Source organism: Biomphalaria glabrata, chromosome 6 (assembly GCF_947242115.1).
Source record: "Biomphalaria glabrata chromosome 6, xgBioGlab47.1, whole genome shotgun sequence".
NCBI classification, from domain to species: domain Eukaryota; kingdom Metazoa; phylum Mollusca; class Gastropoda; family Planorbidae; genus Biomphalaria; species Biomphalaria glabrata.
In genome coordinates, this window is record NC_074716.1 from 15,261,684 (window position 1) to 15,288,005 (window position 26,322).

The following is a 26,322-nucleotide window of genomic DNA, read 5'->3' on the forward strand; positions in this document are numbered from 1 at the left end:
AATGTATGAAGGATAAGCTGTACAACCTGGGAGGGCACTTATTATTATCACTTAAAATATGTCATGCTGAAGTGTAATACACTAAGTTTAAGTTATTTTAATGTGATAATGTGGGTGTTGTGATTGCCACTAACGTAGATTTCAATAGACAGCCTAGCCAATTTTATTTCTTATTTAGTTCTGGGGTCTTGAAGTTTTTCATTTAAGTATCCAACGCATATTGTTTTATTGTATTATTTTAACTGTATTTTTTAATTATTATATTAACTCAATGAGTGCGGAGCGTCTATCCCATAGACGGTCTGTCAGCCCTAAACGCACGGAACGTCTATCCCATAGACGTTCTTACCCTACCTTTGTTTCGTTGCATTTTTAAATTAAAATTTTTAACTAACAACAGTGGAACTATTTTTACTTTATAAAAGAGTTCTTCATCCTTTGTTTACATAGAAATGAGAAGCTTTTGGCTTTATTTAGACATTTATTTATTACTTTTTTTACAATGTAAAAAAACGTCGCCATGACTACTCTATTCCAAGACACACCCACAATGTTGACTACTGAAGAAACTTTATAATTATTCTAAAATTTATCACAAATAAATAGTAATAATGAAGAATTTGATCTAGATATATAGATTAGGATTAGATCCAGGTAGGTCTAAATTTAGCGTATTTATATCTATATTATTAGTATTTAGATCTAGATCTAAATCTATTATTGTCAGTAGGTGAGGTGTAGTCTGTAGATCGAGATTGACTAGATCTAAGCTTTTATCTATAGACTTGGACTCTAGATCTAGTCAATCTAGATATATCTCTAGATCTAAGCTTATGGTAAATAAAAAGAAAGGAAATGGTAGATCTACATCAAATAATCATCCACTGTGGGCATTTTTTCCCCATTTTCTTTTTTTTTTTTTTTAGTATTCTTTATCTGTAAAAATCTACAACATCATGGCTATGCTTGTCCAAGACACACCCACAATGTTTACTACTGAAGAAGCTTTATTGTTTTATTTATACTTCTATGAATTGTAATAATGAAGATCTTGATCAAGATTTAGCATAGGATGAAGCAGACTTGGACATTATTAGCATTTAGACTTAGATCTAGTATTGCCTTGCTTAGGCCTTAGCCTTAGACTATAGGGCTAGGTCCTGAATGTAGATCAAGGTTGACTAGATCTATGCTTTTATCTTTACACCTTTGTAGATTCCTATAGAACTAAGCCTAAGATAAATGAAAACAACAGAAATGGCAGATCTAAATCCAATATTCATCCACCATGCTAGGCCTTGGTATATTTTCTAGCAATTTTTTTTAGTATTGCTTTTTGGTAAAAATCATCACCATCACAATACTGGTTCAAGTTGCACTCCAAAAGGTTTACTACTAAATAAAAGTAAAGTATAAAACTATTCTAAATCCATAATTTATCACAAAGGAACAATAATAATGATCTATTAGATGTCTATATCTTAGGTAAAATGAATTAGGATTTTTATTGTCCTTCATCTAGTTAGAGATTTAGGCTTTGATCTCTCGCTAGCCTATGTCTTGCACTGGTCTAGTATTAGAATAAAAGATGTTCTAGGCAAATAAAAGAAGACAAATCTAGATCTATATCCCATTGATTCAAATGTACATAATATTTGAGTGCATTTGGTTGATAGATTTAGTACTGGTATCTATTGTTATTGGTAGTAATGAAAAGCGCAATAATGTTCACTTTTTTTCAGACTAAAAAAAACAGGTAAAAATAATAATATAATCAATGATTCATCATCTTTTATTGACTGTTTTATCAGATTTCTTTTTGAAAATGCTGTAAATAGTCTAAATATGCTGTTTCAACAGTAATACAAAGAACAAAATCTAAATTTAGGTCTCAAAAGTTCTAAAGTTGGCATCCATTTTTTTTTCTGAGTGTCATATTATTTAGATTATAATTTGTATCTTATATTTAAATAGAAAGATGTTTACATTTTCACATTCTCCATTCATTTACCTTTACTTTGATACCAAATATGTTACTATAGCATTATTGGTACTTAAACAATAAATTTTTGTTTTAGCCATGTTTGGAACATTTTCTTATTTTTTTTTAAAAAGTAGCATTTTTATGAGAAAAAAAACACAGCAGTCAAAGAGTTAAAACAAAATCATTCAACAACCTGTACCTCTATGTCTTCTATTTCATGATTGCAGTAAAATATTTCCAACTATGCATATCAATTTAATTACAAAACTCATCTCTTCTTTTGCTTTTAAACTTTGCTTGTGAAAGTCTGTTGTAATTGATTCATTATTCAGATACAGTAATTAATTTAGCTTTTGGCTGCTTTTATTCAATGTTTCATGCATTTGTATATGTCACATTGATTTGAATTCTCCTAAATGACATAATTAATAATACCCACAAAGCATTGATTGTACTCATTTTTTTTAAACAATTTTTTTTTACTGACAAAGAATGCAAAGAACCTTTTTCTAGTTTTAACCAAGAATAAAAATTATGATTGTCTTAGATTTTTGTAAATTTGTTTTAGTAATACACTTGGAAAAGATACTAACTTTTATAGATGTGACTCTCTCTTTTGAACTCTTCATGGCTTTTCAGTTGCAGGCAAACTAATGTTTTATTTGGAAGTTGAGTGCTAGCGTAAGTTTTGACTAGAGACATTTCCTTTATGTGACTTCTATGTGTTGACTGATGCACTTGTTTGGTTAACATTATATTCTCTTCTACAACCAGGACTAAGAGTGGCCACAACTTTTTTGTACAACATTTGATAGCCACAGTAGTTAAAAAGATAGTTTGTGAATTTTAACTCACTGACCTTTGATTTTTTTGGTTGCTAGGGTCGACTGTAGAAGTAAACATTGTAAACAAATATACTTTGTATTTAACGTAGGAAATTTGTTCCTTTTTTTGTTTAACATTGATGCTTAAAATTATCCTTTTTTATTTTTAAAGTTTAAAGTCCATTTAAGTTATGGTACTTCAGCTTGCATCCTAAAATCTAAAACAGTGACTGAATTTAATGTTGTTTTACATAAGTAATGCGATTTGCTTAATAAGCAAACAAAGCCTGTCTCATCTTGTATATGGCAGAAAAAAGAATAGTCTGTAAAAAAAATAATTTTATAATGCTGTAAAAAGTTAAGGTAATGGGAAAAAAAATTATATAGTTACATGAAATTTTGTTTAAGTGAAGATTGCATTTGTTGTATAAGTTTTATGATTTCAAAATGACAAGTTAAGGTGAGGCAGTTCCTAAATATGAGCTGTTCTTGAGGACCTGGTTGTAAAAAATTATACTTGTTAATAGAATTTTTTTTTACTTATTCCTTACTTTATCTGTTATCATTTTAAATGTTGTAAGATGGCATTTAAATTTCATGTGTTGATATTGTAGTTTTTAGAATCAGATGTAGAGCATTTGCAAGTATTTATTTGGCACCACTCAGGACACTAAGTAGTATTTGGGTAGAAGATATGTTTGTTAAAACTAAGTTGTATTTGGGTAGAAGATATGTGTGTGTTTAAAACTAAGTAGTACTAGGGTAGAAGATATGTGTGTGTTTAAACCTAAGTAGTATTTGGGTAGAAGATATGTGTGTGTTTAAAACTAAGTAGTATTTGGGTAGAATATATGTATGTTAAAACTAAGTTGTATTTGGGTAGAAGATATGTGTGTGTTTAAAACTAAGTAGTATTTGGGTAGAATATATGTATGTTAAAACTAAGTTGTATTTGGGTAGAAGATATGAGTGTGTTTAAAACTAAGTAGTACTAGGGTAGAAGATATGTGTGTGTGTGTTTAAACTTGCCTGTTATTATTTTGTTAAGGAAAGAAGTAACAGTGTAAAATAAAAGAAAGGTTTTATAATATTAACTGTCAGATTTCTGTCATTTTGTTTTCTTTTACTTTTTCTTAAAATTACCTTGTCTTGCATTCTTATTACTTTTCACTCTTTTTAAAGCCTAGGAAATATTTGTATACACACATCTATGTCAATACAACTTTCAAGTAGCTCTAATTTTGCTAGCTTTTTTTTTTTTTGGGGGGGGGGGGGGGGGAGAGAGAAATATTTAATAGCAGATTTGTCAAAAAATGCTTCTCTATTTAGAGTTTTTGTCTGTTGACAGCCACTTCTTCACTTAAGAAAGACAAAACTAAAAACAATTTTTTTTTGTTAATGGTTTTGTGAACACTCAATGATATACACTATTAAAATAATGAAATAATAACTTAGAAATATGTTTTAAATCCATTTATAATTATAGAGGGCTTGTATCATTCAATTGGGCTGAATTGAGGTCATGTCGTGCTCTTGACTACTTTCTTGGTGATCCTGGGCTTGAACTCTACCCAACCCCATCCCCCAGCCATCCTGCGGGAGGTTTGGGCAAGGTTGTAATAGGTTCAATTCTCAAGAAACATCTAAAACATGTACAAACAAAACAAAAACAGTTTGTATCTATTTTAGAAAAAAATGGTTAAATGTTTCACAATCACTGTAGCTTTAAAATTTTAATAAAAGCACTTTTATCTGCATAACCACTTTAACCAGCACTTATTGGATGGTTTTGTGTTTCTGTTGATTCATTTCATTTGAATGTTCATCTCTTCAATTGGTGTATTATGTTTCATTGATGTCCTCCTGTTTAGGCATTAAAATTATTATGTTAGTATTGCTCATTAGATTTTGTTAGCATGTTTGGTATAAATCAATGCTGATAGTTTAAATGAAATATAGTCATTTCTGTCTATGTAAATAAATAAATCGTTATTAATGTTTATTTTGTATTGAACTAATTAATTGCAAGTATATTGTATTAATGAATTATGGGTAATTCATAGTCATATACAATATAATTTTTATAGAACTTTAATTATTGTTCGAAAATTATTTTCTACATCATACATTTATTTTTATTGTATTTAGCGTGTTTTTTTAATTCTATTTTATTTGTATGTGTATAATTTTAGTAGGCCTATATTAGTATCTAAGGTCAGAGGCATAGCTAGCCATGCGCGGATGGTGCGAGCCGCACGGGGTATCAAGTGGTGAGGGGCATTAAATTAAGGATAAACTTTCTCAGTAATAACAACATATTGTACCTACATGAAGAAAGGCTGTATTTGAAATGTTAACTACATTTTATTTCTACTTTGTTATTGTTCTTTCGTAAATTGTAAGCTGTAGACGAGTTTGGATCATTTTTTTTTTAAATCTCTCAAGGCAGCTCACTTGTACACGCCCACTTTCTTCTGGGGCATATGGTACACGTTGTTACTTCATTGCTCAGTACGCTGGTTTCATCTAGATGTATAGCTTATAAACATAGGCCTACCTTTAGACTGACTTCATTGCTCAGTACGCTGGTTTCATCTAGATGTAGAGCTTATAAATATTGGCCTACCTTTAGACTGACTTCATTGCTCAGTACGCTGGTTTCATCTAGATGTAGAGCTTATAAACATAGGCCTACCTTTAGACTGACTTCATTGCTCAGTACGCTGGTTTCATCTAGATGTAGAGCTTATAAATATTGGCCTACCTTTAGACTGACGTTATTGCTCAGTACGCTGGTTTCATCTAGATGTATAGCTTATAAACATAGGCCTACCTTTAGACTGACGTCATTGCTCAGTACGCTGGTTTCATCTAGATGTATAGCTTATAAATATTGGCTTACCTTTAGACTGACTTCATTGCTCAGTACGCTGGTTTCATCTAGATGTATAGCTTATAAATATTGGCCTACCTTTAGACTGACGTTATTGCTCATTACGCTGGTTTCATCTAGATGTAGAGCTTATAAATATTGGCCTACCTTTAGACTGACGTCATTGCTCAGTACGCTGGTTTCATCTAGATGTATAGCTTATAAATATTGGCTTACCTTTAGACTGACTTCATTGCTCAGTACGCTGGTTTCATCTAGATGTATAGCTTATAAATATTGGCCTACCTTTAGACTGACTTCATTGCTCAGTACGCTGGTTTCATCTAGATGTATAGCTTATAAATATTGGCCTACCTTTAGACTGACTTTATTGCTCAGTACGCTGGTTTCATCTAGATGTATAGCTTATAAACATAGGCCTACCTTTAGACTGACGTCATTGCTCAGTACGATGGTTTCATCTAGATGTAGAGCTTATAAATATTGGCCTACCTTTAGACTGACGTCATTGCTCAGTACGCTGGTTTCATCTAGATGTATAGCTTATAAATATTGGCCTACCTTTAGACTGACGTCATTGCTCAGTACGCTGGTTTCATCTAGATGTATAGCTTATAAATATTGGCCTACCTTTAGACTGACGTCATTGCTCAGTACGCTGGTTTCATCTAGATGTATAGCTTATAAATATTGGCTTACCTTTAGACTGACTTCATTGCTCAGTACGCTGGTTTCATCTAGATGTATAGCTTATAAATATTGGCCTACCTTTAGACTGACTTCATTGCTCAGTACGCTGGTTTCATCTAGATGTATAGCTTATAAATATTGGCCTACCTTTAGACTGACTTTATTGCTCAGTACGCTGGTTTCATCTAGATGTATAGCTTATAAACATAGGCCTACCTTTAGACTGACGTCATTGCTCAGTACGATGGTTTCATCTAGATGTAGAGCTTATAAATATTGGCCTACCTTTAGACTGACGTCATTGCTCAGTACGCTGGTTTCATCTAGATGTATAGCTTATAAATATTGGCCTACCTTTAGACTGACGTCATTGCTCAGTACGCTGGTTTCATCTAGATGTATAGCTTATAAATATTGGCCTACCTTTAGACTGACGTCATTGCTCAGTACGCTGGTTTCATCTAGATTAGAGCTGATAAATATTGGCCTACCTTTAGACTGACTTCATTGCTCAGTACGCTGGTTTCATCTAGATAGACACAATTGTATCGACGTTGCTCAAGACTGACAAGTCCTGTTGGCGGCGCATAGTGCTATAGTTCAGGCGGAAACATTTGTCATCTCAGGTTGAAATGGTTGACGGTAAAGACCAAAGGGTAAAAAATCTTATCTTGTACCTGAAAAGAATCTTAAATATATTTTTTTTTCGCTCAAAGCAGAATCTGGCACTTAATGGGCATCGCGAGCAAGTTGAAGAAGAATTGCATAGACAAAATCTAGGTTATTTCTAGGGATTTGTGAAAGTACTGTACAAGTAGGCTACGATTAAGTCCTGATAGAACATGTGCTCCCTTAGTTTCAGACCAAACACGTACATGTCTCCACAAATACAAAACGAATTTATTGTAATACTGAGTAATTCCGAGCCAAATATTTCTGTATTATTTTGACCCGAATCATAAAACTGGATCATTTTCTCCAAATGTTACGGTTACGTTGTCATTGATAATGACGGGGTACAAATTCTTGAGTGGACATCATCTCAATTCATTGTTTGCTAAAACCACTCTCTGAGTTTGGGATGTTGAAGCTGAAATCAAGTCAGTATCATGTTACGGTACACTGGACCTTTTACACGCCTTTTTTTTTTTGTTTTCAACTTCAGCACACCGCTAGGATGTCCTTACTAAAAAAAAAAAAACCTGAACAAGCCTTAACCGCTTGGTTCAAACCTGAACAAGCCTTAACCGCTTGGTTCAAACCTACTAGAGCGAAAGAGGAGAAGGCGTCAAGATGGGTATGGTTTAATTTTAAAAAATAATAGCAACTCTAGAGACATTGACTAGTATAGATGAAAACTCTTCTACTACACCTGAAACAGGCGGTTTGTTAGTTGCTACTTAGTCGTCATTTTCTCAGCTCTCCTGGGGTTTTGGCCCATTTATTCACGACGCGTAACTGTACCTTCAAAAACAATTAAACGAAAGACATTAAAAGTATTCTTCACTAGTAGTCAGGTGAACATCGCTGAAGCCAATGTTACCTTCGCCGAAAGCATGTGCTCAGATTTGTTGATTAGTGCAGAATTTCAAAGACGTATTTAGCACAAGAAAATGCTGCCAGACGTGCTGATGTGGTTAGTACATTTGAAGTTGTGTCGCCATCCCAACTGTTGAATTCTCAGACCGAAATCAATCTTGATAGTGCAGTTGGTGGACAAAAATAGATTTCGATAAAGTTATTGATAGTTTTGCCAGCGAGAAAGCCAGGAAGATTTATTTATAGTATCTTTTTTGTTAGCTTATTTTTTTTTATTTTTTGCAAATTAGCAATACTTTAAAAATGAATACACATTAGTTTTTTGGGGGGTGGGCATTATGAGGCGCTACCGCACTGGGCATCATATACCCTAGCTACGCCACTGGTCTAAGTTGAATATACAGGGAATATTTTTTTAATGTTGTATTTTAATCTATGCTACAAATAGCTAATTAAGATCATTAGAAATGTTAAGCCCCACTCTACTCCTTGTTCTAGACCAGCAATCAAACTGGGGTGCAGCCAAGCTAAAGCTGACCGCCCTCACAAGGGTTGTTGCTGTTGTATAATGAATCAACTCAGGCCTTCAGCAAATGTTACCGCTCAAAATTCCGAGCTTATCATTGGGCGTAAGAAGGTCACCCTGGCCCCAGGGCATTCTTTGATGGACTGGATACGCCTTGGACGTAGTGGTGACCTCAGCGGTGTAGGCAGTAACAAGCGGATTGTGACTCCGGCTGAGCTGGCCTTGCATAATACACAGAAGGACATGTGGATGTGCTTACGAGGTAATTCAATCAAATTTCTGCATTTTTAGTGCTTTTATGGTTCATCCCATGAATTCATTGTCAACCACTTCAGGGGGCTGAGGGATTGACTTTGAATCTATTTTGTCTTCTCCTGTGGGTGGTGGGGCATACCTGAGCACGTGGATAATTACTGTGCATGGTATTGTAGCAGAAGACTATATGGATCGCTGTTTCTGTCTGCTATGACGCTTTTCTACTGGCACGACTGTTCCGATGGTGTTCTTTTTGTTAGCTGGCCTTTTGGGAAGTCATACATTCTGCAAACGTGTCCTGCTCATTGCAGATGAGACAGCACCAGGGTTGTGTGTCTACAGGCTTGCTGTTTGAAGGACTTCCGTGTCAGGATTCTCGTATGGCACAATACTTGAATGCTTATGGTAGACTTGTTTGAATAGATAATCAGTTTGATATCACCCGGTATCTAAATATTTCGTGTGTTCTCTACATTTTAGGGAAAGTGTACAATGTGACGCCATATCAGGACTACCATCCAGGAGGCATCGATGAGTTGATGAAAGCAGCAGGAAGAGATGGAACAGCCTTATTTGATGAGGTCAGTGTGTAGACTGTCACTTTCTGTCTGAAAGTCTTACTGCACCTGCTGCATTTTACCCATCAGTTATCTGTCTCTTCACTTCTGGCAAATATAATGTTTTGTGAAATTAAATATTTATCTTGTGGGTTTTTTTTCTAACTCCTAGGGTTTTAGTGAAGAAAATAAGTAATTCATCGTCAAATAGCTGGGTTAAAATATTTACTTTAACTTTGTTGAACCATATAAAGTAAGTAGCTGCAAAACATCATGGCAGGAGATCGTCAGAGACCAAACAAGCTGACACAACCTCTAGGCCTCAACCAATCCAATGACTAACATCTTCAGTAACAACAAGCTGATACAGCCTCTAGGCCTCAACAAAGCCAATGACTAACATCTTCAGTAACAACAAGCTGATACAACCTCTAGGCCTCAACAAATCCAATGACTAACATCTTCAGTAACAACAAGCTGATACAACCTCTAGGCCTCAACAAATCCAATGACTAACATCTTCAGTAACAACAAGCTGATGCAACCTCTAGGCCTCAATAAATCCAATGACTAACATCTTCAGTAACAACAAGCTGATACAACCTCTAGGCCTCAACAAAGCCAGTGACTAACATCTTGAGTAACAACAAGCTGATAAAGATGTTTAAAACCCGTGCAATAACTTAAAGATAGGCGTTCACACCATAAGTACATTATAATCCGCGGTCCAGATGTATTTCATGGACGTGACGTACTAGCAAACTTAATTCCATAAAACTGAAGAACTTAAGATGCCAGGCGTCTGCACAAAATTTGTCAGTTTTAGTCTGGTCAGAACCAAGTGACTTATACTTCAACATGCATGAATGTTAAGTAGCCTACAACTGAAAGATAGCTCAATTGTACGAATGTAATCAACAGTGTTTTGTTTAAGCTGAAAGTGAAGTCATTAATAATTGTACAACTTTCACCCATTGGCCTAACCATTATATTAAGTACGTATTCTTGGCTTAGTGATATTAGCACAAGAGAAGAACCTGTATACAACCTCACCAGCACAAGTTGCTTCATTAAATGTTCCAAAACTGAGTCAGTATTGTAAACAAAACATATCTATATATGTGTCACCTTGGGTGGTTGTGCTAGCTCGTTGTCCAGGGGCTCAATCGCAGGCGAGCTATTCCACACTATATCCGGTTCATTGCTGACGGGAAGACCAAAACATCTTTCAGTTTATTCATAAAACACAAGACTAAGACTCATCTCGATCAGATAATTCATTATAAATATATTGAGCTACTGAGCACAGGTAAGCCTACAGCAAATAGACTACAATGTATTTCCGTTCTGTCACCGTACAGCGCACAACTTAAACTGTATTTGGCATATGGTAATGCTTTTGGTACGTCAATGTTTTTTTTTTTTAATAACATGTCCGTTTTCTCATGTCTGTAAAACAACCGGAAGTTGTTGCCCTTAGATTTGCTTCCCCTTTAAACCTTATCCCGCCTTCCTTTTTCCAATATTTGGACTTGTCTGTGACTATTGATTTCACTAACTTTCAATCTTTAGCCAGCACAGCTCGCTGATAAAACATCCATTAGAAGGACATTCTTTATCCATGGTTAGAGGCGCAGAGAGGAAGAAGCAGGTGGCGCTTTGAAGCTGTTTTAGGCTACTTTTTGTTCCCGTCTCCTAGTTTTGAAACTGATTCCTTAGACCAGATTTGTGTCTGCTTCTCTTGTCTCCGAATCACGAATAACAAATCAGATCAAGAGTTGTCTTTTTCTTCTTCCGTCATACACTTATTATAGCAATAGTTGTATAGTTGTATACTTGTTATAACAATAGCTGTATACTTGTTATAACAATAGTTGTATACTTGTTATAACAATAGCTGTATACTTGTAATAACAATAGCTGTATACTTGTTATAACAATAGCTGTATACTTGTTATAACAATAGTTGTATACTTGTTATAACAATAGTTGTATACTTGTTATAACAATAGTTGTATACTTGTTATAACAATAGCTGTATACTTGTAATAACAATAGTTGTATACTTGTTATAACAATAGTTGTATACTTATTATAGCAATAGTTGTATGCTTATTATAACAATAGTTGTATACTTATTATAACTATAGTTGTATACTTAATCAACTTCTTAATGCGAGGTTTCTATCAGGAGTATTTTCTTTTAGACTTTTCGTATTGAAAAAAAAATCTTTATTTATCTCTAACAACCCCCCCCCCACACACACACACACACATTTGTAGCACTCACCGCTATTACTGAAATAGATTCTGATTAGCACAATCGAGATTCTGATTAGCACAATCGAGATTCTGATTAGCACAATCAAGATTCTGATGAGCACAATCGAGATTCTGATGAGCACAATCGAGATTCTGATTAGCACAATCGAGATTCTGATGAGCACAATCGAGATTCTGATTAGCACAATCGAGATTCTGATTAGCACAATCAAGATTCTGATTAGCACAATCAAGATTCTGATTAGCACAATCAAGATTCTGATTAGCACAATCGAGATTCTGATTAGCACAATCGAGATTTGAGTTGAAGTATAGACTCTAACATGGGCGCCCGCAGGATTTTTGGCAGGAAAGGGGGGGGGGGTTGCAAGATGTCACCCATGGTTCAAAGTCGTAGCCTCAACTTTCTTGTTATAATATTAGCGTGGTCGAGAGGCTAAATGCGCTTGAACTTGGTTTGTCTTGGCTACCTAGAAGGGGGCTCGAGGTTCGACACCCGACTCGGGCTGAGTTATGTTTACTGAGCGCCTTAAGGCAGCACTGAAAACTAGATACCCCCTCCCCCTCACTGGTCCACAAATGAGATTGGACCAAAGCGCTCTGAGCATGCTATAAGCATGAAAGTAGCGCTATATAAAAGCTATAATAACAATAATATTAAAGAAAAGAACTGCCCCCTATTCGGGCCCTCACACCTAATCGATATTAAGTGCACAGTAAATACTTCTTTTTCATGAAATAAAAAAACTAAAAACGTGAACAAAGTATTCACCGTACACGTTGTTAACTTTATCCGTGAGGCCCGTGCTTCCCTACGTTCGATCAAACAAAAACTGCAAACGTTGACTGTGGTTGCCGAAACTGTCAATAATTTTACTAATGCATTGCTTTTCGTCGCGATGGACAAGCTGGTGATGAACGCTTATCTGGCAGTTCTGATATTCTTCTTTGCATTGCATCTTTTAGGATGAAGACAAAACAAGTTGAACTGACCATTATTATTGCTCAAAAAGCGAGATTTAGTGAAGAAACTTAAGAATTAAGATATGTAATGTAAAGCCGTGTTCTGTAATAACTCATAAAATCCAAACGTATTGTTTTTTTCTCAGTGTGTCTGTCGACTGCAAATTCTCGGCAGCAGCAACTCAATATCCGGTATCAGGTTTTTTGCCAGAAGTCTCTCATTCCTCAAGATGCCATAAGATGCCATCTTTGACGTGTTCCTCAGGATGGTAGGCCTAAATGGTTTTTGATTATGTCATTAAGGATATGGTGTTGAGCAGCCACTATTTTAAGTTGAAAAGACTGCAACACATTGGAAACTGGTTCAAGAACAGATGACTAATTAACGACGATGAAAGGACAAATCAGAAACACAAGAGGAGAGGCATTTACTACACATGTCTGCAGTTTGTTTGGTTTTACTTGCAATCGTTATTTTAAGATCCGCCAAACAGTCAAAGATTTCAAAGTTGAGACTTAAATCTCGAATGGATTCGTATTCAAACAAAAGAGGTAAATTTAGCACCAACGCTATCGCTAGGGACAGTTACGGAAAAAGAACGCTAGCCATCACGGGGCAGCCTTGGCCGAGTATTTTGTCCACATTTAGACTGTACTATGATATCAGACACATGCTGCGCGTCTCTCTGAATCACAGGAACTAAACCAATGAAGTCGAATACAATCGCAATCAACAAACCGAACGCTCAAAGACTTCTGCTCAGTGCTTAAGATATCTACAATTTCTTCACTAATGCAAATGCAGTTAATTCATGTTGTTTTTGTTTCTTGCTGCTGCCAGTGCTCCGTTGATCCAAATCAACGTTTTGACTTGGACATGGCCTTGAAGAACTTTCTGGTATCTCTTCTTTTGTAAACTGGTGGACGTGTTTCACCTGCTGTTTTATCAAGCGCTGAGACCGACCACAAGACGTTAATACATTTACACTCTTTACTTTTGTTCAAAGAAACTAGAACATTTATCACATCGAAAGATAATTAGCAAGGATTTCTCCTCCAAGGCAAAAAAATATGTTCTAGACCTTAACCAAATATAAAAAAGTAATTGTGGCATTTTACGTCTCGAGACGATTTTTTTTCCCTTTGCAACTTCTTGTGTGACTAAAGAGGCCACTCCTTTGTTATTTATACCATTCTGTCTACAACTGTTGTGTATGTCATCTGCAATCCAGGACCTTTCCTTTGATGCTCGCTCTTCATGTGGATCTATCCAGTGCCTTTTTTTTCCCACTTTTTTTGTTTGTTAGTGTGGATTTTGAAGATCTTTATGTCGCGTTTGCATGCATCAGTATAGCTTAGCATTGGACGACCAGCGGATCTGCTGCCTTCTGTTAAATCACCATACAGAATGTCTTTTTTTTGAAAGTCGACTTGTGACATTCATAACAACTAAATCTATGTGCAAATGAAAACAAATCGTTACGACTAACATGCTACGGAATATATGACACCCTTTACAGTGCAAAGAATTGCAAGCCTAGAATAAATCGTACATGGTTGGACATGAACTACAGATTTGCCTATTCTAGTTACAATACTAGCATATCTTTACAACTGTACTGCAGTGGAAGTACTACTTCTTAAGTTACTACACTTTATAATATTCCATTGATAGGCCTGTAGATTTTGACTTACAAGACGGGGCGCACAATTTTCTTGAAGATTCATTTATTAAACTCTTGAATCAATAATGCATGGGCGCCCGCAGGGGGTACATGGTGGTGCACTTGCACCCCCCCCCCGGACTAAATCTACATCTACGTTATAAAAACAAAACAGATCTGGAAAATGTTTTTCATTATAAAATATAAAAAATTGGCTAAAATGTGGCTACTCAGAATTCAAAGGCGTGCACGTACATGGTTGGTCATCGATTCCTGATACGCCTTGGCTAATTTACTACTGCATTAACCAATGGAAGCACTACTTGTTCAGTTGCTACTTAGAAGTTAATTGATTTGATGGTGCGAAAAAATGGCTAGAATTTGGCTACTCAGAATCCTGCACCCCTTGCACCCACCCCCCTGCGGGCGCCCATGGACTCTAATTAATTCTATATAGATATTATTCAGTCTAAGGGGTATTGAGCTGTTATATATTTATTGATACTGATAAACAAGTTACATGTCCTTGAATCGGTATTCTGAAATTGTATTGTCTTTATATTTGTCATTACGGTAGCCTACTGTTCCTGACTTGGTTACATGTGGTATTCAATATTGAAATAGGCATACGTATTGTAGAGAAGAGAAAAAATTATAAGGCAATTATTTTAATATTCTTTTTTTTTTTTAAAGTTACATTGGCCATGACTCGCAGTATTTCGTTGAATTCGTCTCTTAGTCTTCTGATATACTTGTCCATGTCAAAGTTTTGCGGGTTTTTTTTTTTGTTTTTTTTTTTGTAGAGATGATGAATAAAGAAAGCCGTGTTGCTATTTTTTTTATCGGCACTGCAACTTTCTGCAAACCTGCTATTTCCTGTTCATTTCATTCTGACGACCAATTAGGCCTACAATTTGTAGTTGAACTGCCATATCCTCAAGGTAGTTCTCATCACAACGTAGCTAGTCATTAGACAGACCTATATGAGTTTATTGATTCGAATGACGTCTGCTGCTCTTTGCTTTAGGCAAGTAACGTGGAGTTGTTTCCCCTTGTTATTTCTTTTGGATTGACTGCCGCTTTAACGTCCGAAGGCATAGGACTTTGTCTTAGCAACACAACGTTTTCAGTATGGGAAACAAAAAAAAGAGAGTCAGTAAAGATTCATTACCTCTTTATGTTTGGGCCTAGTATTTTGTGAGGCCATTACAGAAAAACTGTCTCCATTTCCTGTCTTGGACTGTCTTGTTAGCAAACATTTTTTTTAAACTAGAGACTTTATCACGAAAGTTGGTGTGATTTCATTCGAAACACGAAGTGGCTATGTATGGCATTCTAGCGACCAATAAGTAGGAACCCAAGTACTAGATCACATCCTATTGGATTTCGATTTTGGAATATTTCATTTGAAACAACAGACTTATAACAAAAAATACTACTACTGAAATAGAATCTGATTAGCACAATCGAGATTCTCATTCTAAATGTTGTTGTTGTTGGTTTTTTTTTTGTTCCAAAAAATTTTAGAATATTGTTATAAACTTTGTGGTGGCACAGAGAGGGGTAGTGGTGTGAGTGTAGTCAGCCGACGGTTCGTGACGAGCTACGACGGTCAACCGAGTCGAGTATCAACAGGACGGTTCGGGAAGGATCGCCGTCGTGAACAGAGCTCATGAGCGTCACGAGAGTTGTAGTCATCTGACCACCTAGAAACGTCGAGCGGCGTTCTGTCCGGTTCGACAAGGCCAGTAGGGACCCTATATAAAGAGCGGAGGTGTCGCAGTCAAGACAGTCGAGAAAAGGGGCTCAATACAGCAAGGTTCACGGCAGGGGTTCAGAGCCCGGTTCACTACAGTCCGGTCGACTACAGCACAGTTCAGCGGTGTGGTTCTGTACGGAGCATTACGACGGTTCAGTGCGGAGTACTATCAAGTACAGTTGAGACGAACGGCGTCTTGATCTTGGTCTGTGATCGAGTCCGACACAACGAGCCTAGTGTGTGAAGTCAGTCCTGAACTGTTGAACCCAGTGAAAGCCCGGAACGAGACGGAGAGGCCAGTGCAAGCGTTGATACGGCGGAACGGTGTTACCGAAGAGGTATTTGTACGGTCTTGTGTTACGTGCTGCCAATTGTACAGTATTGGCTGTTATTTCTTCAACTATTAAAGTGTTACGTTACTTTGGAGCCCTGAGTTGTCAAGTTCTTTAAGTTGGTGGTGTATGGTGCAGTTTGCAGAGAGCCTGGATAGCGAGATTCGTAACAACTGGTGTCAGAAGTGGGATAGGATCGGAATCGGATTGGATCGGATCTACTATGGCTCGTCTGAAACTGCTGTACGAACTTGAATTTAGAGAACTGAAGGAAGAACTCCGTGGACGAAGGCTGAAGGTATATGGTAACAAGGAAACTTTACAAGCACGCCTCCGAGAAGACATGTTGGAAGAAAAAGAAGATCCGGACACATATCTTTTTGAAGTCGAACCTAACTTGCTGGAACAGATCACCAGTATCATGCAACAACAGATCACCAGTATCATGCGGGAACAGATGGCAGCTATGAACTCGGGGCTGGAAAACACCAATTACAAGATAGATGCCAAGAATACCAAGATAGCCGCCATGAACCAACGCATACCTGCTGTGGAGGAGAGAATCATCAACTCAGACGTTCGTTCAGATGCTAATACCAGAGAGAGGAGCCTTGGTGGTGATCATGAGGACCCATTGAAACCTGACGAAGCCGTTGAGAGACATATGCAAGTCGAGAAATACCAGCCAGGTCCGAACCTAACAGACGTTGGTCCAGTTGCCAAGACTGGAGAGGAAAGTCCTGATGGTGGTAAAGAGAATCCAAGGCAGTCTGACGTTGACATTGATGGACATTTGAAAGACGAAAGTCATCGACAAGGTCTGAAACCAACAAGTGATTGGGCCGATACTGAGACGAGAGAGAAAGGTCCTGATGGTGGTGAGGAAAGCCGAATGGAGCCTGAAGCCGAAGACGAGGGACCTTTGCACCTGGAGTGTTGCCAACCTGCCCCACGAGCATGCACTCCAGAAAAGGCTGAAGATGATGATCTGTTCCACAATTCCCTGTCCTGTGGATTTGAATCCCATCCCAGTCCTTCTTCGCAAAGCCCTATGAAGCCACCTCTTTTGCCAACAATCTTGGTAATCCCTGCCCTTACATCCTATACCTCTCCATGTGTCAATTGGCTGCCCTCAGTACCAAACGACAAGAGAGCGATGCAACTACAACGTCACTGCAACAAGAAGACGATCAACTGGAGGAAAAGAAGAAGGTGGCGTTTGCTTAGTCCAACGTGCATGGTGAGGCTACCAAGAAATAACTGCAGCCACATGAAGACCAACTGGCGGAGAAGAAGAAGAAGGCTACTTTTGTTGAATGCAAGATGGATGACGATGCAACCTCGATATCACTGCAACCACATGAAGACCAACTGGCGGAGAAGAAGAAGAAGGCGACTTTTGCTGAGTGCAATATGGATGACCATGCGATCACGAGGTCGATACAACCAGATGAAGGCTAACTGGAGGAGAAGAAAACGTTTTCTGAATTCAACATGGATGGCGATGAAAGCACGACGTCCATGCAACCAGGTCAAGACAAACTGGAGGAGAAGAAGGAAGCGACCATTGCTGACTGCAACATGGATGGCTCCGTCAAGCTCAAGAGGCAAGCCAACCGCCACCGATCGACCCCCGCCTGCAGCGATGAAACTTTTACAGCCAATGTCATGATGTTGATTCTGTCCGGGACGGACAGATCTAAGGAGGGGGCAGTGTTATAAACTTGGTGGTGGCACAGAGAGGGGTAGTGGTGTGAGTGTAGTCAGCCGACGGTTCGTGACGAGCTACGACGGTCAACCGAGTCGAGTATCAACAGGACGGTTCGGGAAGGATCGCCGTCGTGAACAGAGCTCATGAGCGTCACGAGAGTTGTAGTCATCTGACCACCTAGAAACGTCGAGCGGCGTTCTGTCCGGTTCGAGAAGGCCAGTAGGGACCCTATATAAAGAGCGGAGGAGTCGCAGTCAAGACAGTCGAGAAAAGGGGCTCAATACAGCAAGGTTCACGGCAGGGGTTCAGAGCCCGGTTCACTACAGTCCGGTCGACTACAGCACAGTTCAGCGGTGTGGTTCTGTACGGAGCATTACGACGGTTCAGTGCGGAGTACTATCAAGTACAGTTGAGACGAACGGCGTCTTGATCTTGGTCTGTGATCGAGTCCGACACAACGAGCCTAGTGTGTGAAGTCAGTCCTGAACTGTTGAACCCAGTGAAAGCCCGGAACGAGACGGAGAGGCCAGTGCAAGCGTTGATACGGCGGAACGGTGTTATCGAAGAGGTATTTGTACGGTCTTGTGTTACGTGCTGCCAATTGTACAGTATTGGTTGTTATTTCTTCAACTATTAAAGTGTTACGTTACTTTGGAGCCCTGAGTTGTCAAGTTCTTTAAGTTGGTGGTGTATGGTGCAGTTTGCAGAGAGCCTGGATAGCGAGATTCGTAACAATATATTTTATATGCGTAACAGAGGTGCCCCACGGAAACGCTTTAAAGACCAGCTTAGGCGTCAACTCGCTTTAACTAACATAGACGAGAGCACCTGGTTGCAGGCGGCTTAAGAACGAGACAGCTGGAGATCACTTACAAAGGCCGCGGGATACACATTTGGGACAAAAAGAAAATCCGCTTCCGAGGACAGACGTAGACGGCGAAATGAAAATCTAAATCGACCATCGGCGCACGATGGTTATGCCTGCGCTGAATATGACAAAATATGTAGGTCGCAGATGGGGCTGCGTAGCCACAGGAAATACAACATTCCTCATAAATCTTCGGACTCGATGACAGACCTTATTATTATTATTATATTCTAAAAATAAAATACAATGTTTATTATAAAACTTTCTGAAAAGTTGAACACTCTTTGAAAAGTTTACGAAATAAAAGATGTATTGATATGTACCGGTATTTTAATTCTTTGAAACCTCGGTGATTACCGAATATCTCTTTATAAGCCTAGATCAGTGGTTTTCAAACTGTTTTACGCGTACCATTGGTGTTGCTTCAAGTCAAGCAAAGAATCGATGTTGCTAAATGACGCGTATTGTGTGTGAGGAAGACGCCTAGCCAGATTTTTTTTGGCGCGGACACTCAATTTCAGAAAACTTTTTGCCTAAAAAATCCGAAATAGACTTGTCAGTGAATCACTAAAACTTGGAGCAAACCTCATAGCTTGCAGACATGTTCACACAATTAGCAAACTGGGCGTGTCTCTGCCTTCCACACATGGGACGGAGATACAGAAAGTTAATTGTCAACTATCTAGAGAAACTCAATTTGGAATATGCATCATATTTTATGTTCTTTTCGTCGGGAAGCGAGGTTGAAAAGCGCTGGATTAATCGCCTTTTAATATGGAAGATATTATGATATAAACTTGTTCATCCAGCAGCAAGAGAAATTGATAGAGATGACAGATACTGAGATAGTCAGCGTTTCCAAGTGTCACAACACATTAGATGTCACAATGTGTGTTGTGGTGCCGGGGATTTTACTTGAATTAAAATAGTTGAATAAATGACGATCTAGAATGCACAATAAAAGATTCTTTGTAAAAACACAACTCTGGAACTTTATTTAAATATAAAACGTAAGTACAGCTTATGTACAATTTACAGATCAACACGTATTAAAAAACATTACAAAGGCTTTAATCAGAGCTCTTAGAAACGTGACTATCTACTAGGAGATTCTTTCATCGACTGGCGTTCTTTCTACTCTCGTCAATTCTCTGGCGCTAACTCTTTTTAAAAAATGTCTTTATTTAATTTCAAATCAACCAATAGATTTGCAACATCATAATTACGTCTCGGGTAAAACCTGAGGTGCTGTCAAGGGTCTAGATTTGTGGGGTAATTCCTGAGGCTCAGTCAAGGGTTTATATTTCTATTTACACATAAGCTTTTAAATGTGAAATATACAAATAAATCTATAAAGGCATCTGTGACATATTACCCCCCCCCCTCCATTTAGCATTTGTATGGTAATAGAAATGCTCATATGTATTAAAAATATTTAAATATACACAAGATACCATACATGAAATTATAGAAAAATGGTTGAGGTAACATATGACAATGCTCTGAAAAATAAAGTCAACTTGAAGATAACATTTTAAAAAAATGTAAATGCATTGTCAGGTATATGAGAACAAAATTATTGATGACTTAGAACACCTGTTTCACTATTCAAGTGGTTATGAAAATGAGACAATATCAAAAGTTGTACAAAGCATAATACTTGAATAAATTAAATCTTGAATTGAATGAGTTACTTCTCTTCATGGTGCTTCATGATAAAATTAAAATATGACATTATAACTCATTTGGTTAGTACTAATGTGAAAATGTGTACATGGAAAAATATATTGCATATGAAAAATTGACATAGAAAAAAAAAGATGTATACATGACAATCTTCTGAAAAAATAATACTCAATGTGAAATAAATCTCAATATGTGTGAAGCAATGAAAAATTTCAATTATATGTCATGTATCTGTACTATTATAATAGGATATATGCAATAATATTAAACCTGAGATAAAATACCTGAAATAAAATGCTCATGATTTAAAAATTAAAATGTCTGATGCATGTCATATGCAAAGATGCTGAAACATAATAAACAAAGTATCTTGAATGAGTGACTTTCCTCAGTGGGTTGCTTGGTGCTGAAATAACTCCTGTGAAAAATGAGTAGACAAATTAATTAATTAATTAAATATAACTGGATAATGTTCTTCCTTGACGAGTATGAATGATAATGGATCAAGTGACACTAAATATGCTATAGTACATATGTAAAATAGAAATGTTAAGTTCGGAACCCTTCTGAATTGCCGTCATAGATGTGTGTACGCGTTTTCTAAGCTTGAAGAAAAGGTCTTTCAGTTTATGAAACTGTTGTCTCCATGTCATATTGATCTCACAGATAATGTCTGATTGAACCGCGTTTGAGTTTGGTGAAAATAAGAACTGTCCGAAACCAAAACTCAATTTTCTGGTTGATGAACTTTGACGCTGTAGAACAATGGTAGCAGAATGCTTTGCGTTATAATGTTCAATAGAGCAATGTTGAAGAAGTTCATTTGTTCCATTCTGAAGAAAAGTTGCCCTTTGAGTGTACGGAGGATGCAACTTGGTGTTGTCAATGTTGTTGCTCTCTGAGTTGCTTTCAAATTGCAGGACTGAAAATGTTTCAGAAACACTGGTAAAGAAATCTGCATGGCCTGTAAACACTTTAATGTTCTTCACTTTCTGTAATGCTATGTCATCCATAGTGATGACCTTGGGAATGTCAAATTGATTTCATGTTAATATATCATCCAGAGTGATGACCTTTGGAATGTCAATTTGATTTGATGCTGGTAATGAAACATCTATCTCAGGAATGGGTGTTGATGATGTTTCTTCTTCTTCCTCAGGAATAGTTGCTAAGCTTGTAATATTATCAACTTCTGCTTTGATGTGTTCATTATCTGTTTCATGGTAATGTTCAAACATATGAACATGAAATACTCTGGTAACTTTGTTGACATTGATTTCAGAAAGCAGGTTGGAAATCTTTATGATGATGTGGAAAGGACCTTGCCATTTGTAAAACAGTTTGTTACTGAAATCTGGTAACAGTAATTTGACTTGATCTTTTTGAGCAAAATGTCTTGATTTCGTGTGTTCCTGTAATATTCTTTGACTTTCAATGTTCTTGGTTGTAATGGCTTCTTGAGTTGACTCACATTCTTTAAAATGAGGAATACTTGTATGAGTGTTAGAGTCAAGTTGCATAGTTTTTCTTTTGTCTGGTATAGCCAAAGTTGATTGAATATAAGTATCTGCTTCTGGTTCTTGAGACTTGTCTTGATTGTAGCAAGAATTTTCAATGAATACCATAGTATTGGTAGATAATGATGCAGTCTTGTTCAAGTCTTGATGTATAAAGTCATCATCAGTGGTTAGGGATGGAAAAGTACTTGGTAGAGGTGGGCTTGTATTGTCAGGTAGGGATGGACATGTAGAACTAGTAGCAGGTAGGGATGGACATGTAGTAACAGGTAGGGATGGACATGTAGTAACAGGTAGGGATGGACATGTAGTAGGCAGTGATGTCCCTGTAGATTTGCTTGAGTCTTGATTCATAGATTCATTGTTGTCAATTCTGACTTTGTAGTCTTCTTTGTTCTTTGTTTTAGTTATGTTGCTTTTCTTTTGAGTTTGTTTCTTCTCACAATAATCATGCTGACAATGTGAACAATTATTAATGTATTTCTTGACATCTTTGGTCAATCTAGGCCAATAATATTCTTTGGCTATTCTCTTCTTAGTACTTGTTACACTCATATGTATGGTTTCATAAAACTCATGCTTGGCTTTGATTATTTGTTGTCTGTACTTCTGTGGTACATATATTTGTTGAATTACATTGTACTTGCGGAAAATATACTTCTTGAGAAATCCATCTTCGAGATATGCTGTACGCTTTCTTAATTGAGCTTTCTGGTATATTCTTGTTAATGTTGCATCATTCTTTTGTTCAGCTTTGAATTCGGTATTTTTCAATTTTAATAATTCTCGTTTTAGTTCTTCTTGCCGTCTTTTGTCATCTTCTCTGTCTATCTCAGCTAATTTATTATCAAACCATCTTTCTCGTTCATGTGAAGGAATATTGAGTTTTTCTGCTAAAGCTATGGCTTCACCTATTATGTCTGTTGTTAAAGTCATGTTACAATGTTCCTTTGTTTGATATTCTCTTTGTTTTTCTGCTTCTTTATCTTTTTGACGTATCTTTGTTTGATATTCTTTTTCTTCCTGTCGATGAACCCATTCATCTGGTTTAGGTACTTGTTTTTCTTTAGCTATGTCAAATAATTCTAACCATCTTTGTGTTCTTGTTTTTGGAGACATGTTGAAAAATATACCAACTTGGAATGTAGAAATATAGTAACGTTTTGAATATAACAAATCAATGTTAGTTATGCCGTAACTGGCTATGAAGTAGAACTTTGTTTTACAGTAGAAGTACTACTGGAGTCGTATGATTGAATATATAGATCTATTGAGCCGAGTACTTTTTACTGGTTTAAGGTTAGGTTTAATGATTATTTACTGGTCTTCTTTATAATGACTATAATGCCAGTTATTTACTTTACTGGTCTTTTATATTGCCAGTTATTTGCTTTACTGGTCTTTTATATTGCCAGTTATTATGTATATTGGTCTTATTCCTTTTGCCAATTACATATAATAATAGATTTCGTGAGTTAGACGTAACTCTAACGAAAATCTTTATAAAAGAATTATCGATAACCAACTGACCTGTTAAACACAGAAATTCTGTCCTCCGTTAAATAAGAATGAAGTTCCTTTGAAGAGTTTAGAAATTGGTCCTAGATCTTGAATAAATTTCGTTAGAAGTTGTCCATAAACTTTTATTAGTCGGAGAGTGCCAGATATCACAACACATTAGATGTCACAATGTGTGTTGTGGTGCCGGGGATTTTACTTGAATTAAAATAGTTGAATAAATGACGATCTAGAATGCACAATAAAAGATTCTTTGTAAAAACACAACTCTGGAACTTTATTTAAATATAAAACGTAAGTACAGCTTATGTACAATTTACAGATCAACACGTATTAAAAAACATTACAAAGGCTTTAATCAGAGCTCTTAGAAACGTGACTATCTACTAGGAGATTCTTTCATCGACTGGCGTTCTTTCTACTCTCGTCAATTCTCTGGCGCTAACTCTTTTAAAAAAATGTCTTTATTTAATTTCAAATCAACCAATAGATTTGCAACATCATAATTACGTCTCGGGTGAAACCTGAGGTGCTGTCAAGGGTCTAGATTTGTGTGGTAATTCCTGAGGCTCAGTCAAGGGTTTATATTTCTATTTACACATAAGCTTTTAAATGTGAAATATACAAATAAATCTATAATGGCATCTGTGACACCAAGAAATTTTTTAAAGAAAACTCAGAGACTTCTGTGGTCATTGAAGAAATAACTAAATGAACTGAGCGCTAGGGCTGTTAACGGCTTTTCTATCCTTCGGTTCGACGTATTAACTCGAAAAGACGAGGTTTTGTCTTATATGACAGGGAAACCCCTGAAAGCTGACAGATACTTGAACAAGAGATGGACCTCAGCATGAAACCTTAGTGCATGGAGGTTTACAAATAGTGGTCTCCGTAATTACACAGAGTCAGTAGGGGATGGCAAAGAAGCGGAATCACGTGTAACCACACAGAGTCAGTAGGGGATGGCGAAGAAGCGGAATCACGTGTTTGTGCTCTAGTAAGAGTCGTCTTTGTGACCTTATACAAGTGAGAACGTGTTCAAATTGTTGCGAGTGAGAATCTCACGTCCATGTACTTGTATAGGTCAGGCGTTTTTTATTTTATAGTTTAAAGTGCCTTTACTAATTAAAAGTTGAATTAGGCTTAAGTGGATATCGTAGCGATTATAATTGCTTTTCTTCACAAGAATATGGGGGGGGGGGCAATTAACAATTCATTGTGTAACGCGATGTATGGGTCAAAATTGCCATCAAAGATATATTCTCTGTACACATTCACAGTATTGAGAAGTGTTGTAAATGAGCCTACAACCTTTTTTGTTTTATTTTCCTGATATCTATCTCTCAAAGGTCTGAATTCTTCTTTCAGCCTTCAGCGTTAGGCCAAACAATTTAAGCCAAACAATTCACGAGTGTTTTTGATATGCAGCTATGTCAATGTAGTAAGCCTACCGATGAGCAGCTGTCTCAGTGTACTAAACATCTCCTGAGGAAACTTTCACCTTTGATATGCAGCTATGTCAATGTAGTAAGCCTACAGATGAGCAGCTGTCTCAGTGTACTAAACATCTCCTGAGGAAACTTTCACCTTTGATGTGGTTACCAACTCGAACGCTCTACTTTAAGTAGCTGCTTCACGAAATTCTATACTCAAGAGTGACTTTCGATGTGACTAGTCCGGCGGGGCATCACTTGCCTCCTCAAAGAAGAACATCTGTAAACTGATTGTTATTTACTTGTCCATGTGTTATCAAATCTTGAACACAGAGCACGTCCATTCTCCGATTTGTAGTACAATGGTCAAAGAGTCCACATCGTGTCGAAGTATTCACCCAAGCCTATTACATCGGTATGAAGGGACATTACCACTATCCGTAGTAGTACAGTTAATGACAGAATACACTTAATACCTCTCTCTCTCTTTCTCTCTCTCTCTCCTTCCTTTCTCTCTCGCACTGCTGAATGCATGTAGATCTGAAAGTTTGATTTATTTTGTTGGCAGTTTTTCAAAGGAGAGAAAAAAAAAGACTATGAATGACGTCATTCTCTATAATTATGTACGAATGTGGGTTATAAAATGTGCCTCCTAGTGAATCAGTTTGAAGCAGACGTTGATGGGTTGTCTGCGCTTTGTAAAGAAAAAAAAATCTATACAGATCTATGTTGTGACACTGCAGTGCTTCATTGTGCTTGTCTGTGAAAGGAAGTGGAGGAAACTGTCCTGTCATTTATTTACGGGGAAGGAGGAAATTAGATGTAGATCAGTTCGTAGGCGCTGCTGCTGCTGCCTCTCTCTCTCTCACTCTCTCTCAGTACCATGTTTCCTCTACCTTTTGTTTCTCTGCCTCTCATGCTGTCTCATAACATACAACATCAAGTGTGCTAAACTCATTCATATATGAAGTATTCAACACTCATCATTCATACATCATAAAACTTGCATCTAGTATTCAAAACTCATCATTCATAAACCATGCATCGAATATTCATCACTCATCATTCATAAGTCTTACAGAATGTCCTTAACAGTCAACTAAGAACCCATTGCCTGGTACCCCAGTGTATATATCTTATCAATGATTTAGCTTTTCTATTCTAAAAGTAATTGTCTCCCCCCCCCCCTTTTTTCCTCTGTGTGGTTACTTTGTTCTGTTCTCAAAGCTCTTTGTGATTTGAGAAATGTAGTTTAATTATCTTCCTTCATCTACTTTAGTAAGGATTTTTTTTTATTGACTGGCTTTATGTAGATAAACC

The 26,322-nt window shown here is 37.0% G+C and overlaps 1 protein-coding gene across 5 annotated transcripts in view; it reads left to right on the forward strand.

Moving 5' to 3' along the window:
- Positions 1–26,322, forward strand: part of LOC106053384 (cytochrome b5 reductase 4-like) — a 50,049-nt gene that overhangs the window by 3,088 nt on the left and 20,639 nt on the right. For 2 of the 5 annotated variants that reach the window (XM_056032056.1, XM_056032055.1), the window contains 3 exons: positions 2,624–2,665; positions 8,429–8,718; positions 9,192–9,292. In XM_056032056.1, coding sequence (XP_055888031.1) covers positions 8,499–8,718; positions 9,192–9,292 — 321 coding nt within the window. In that variant the 5' untranslated portion in view covers positions 2,624–2,665; positions 8,429–8,498. Of the gene's footprint in view, positions 1–2,623; positions 2,666–6,928; positions 7,048–8,428; positions 8,719–9,191; positions 9,293–26,322 lie in introns of those variants that run through there. The other 3 variants (XM_056032057.1, XM_056032059.1, XM_056032058.1) reach the window with 2 other exon arrangements.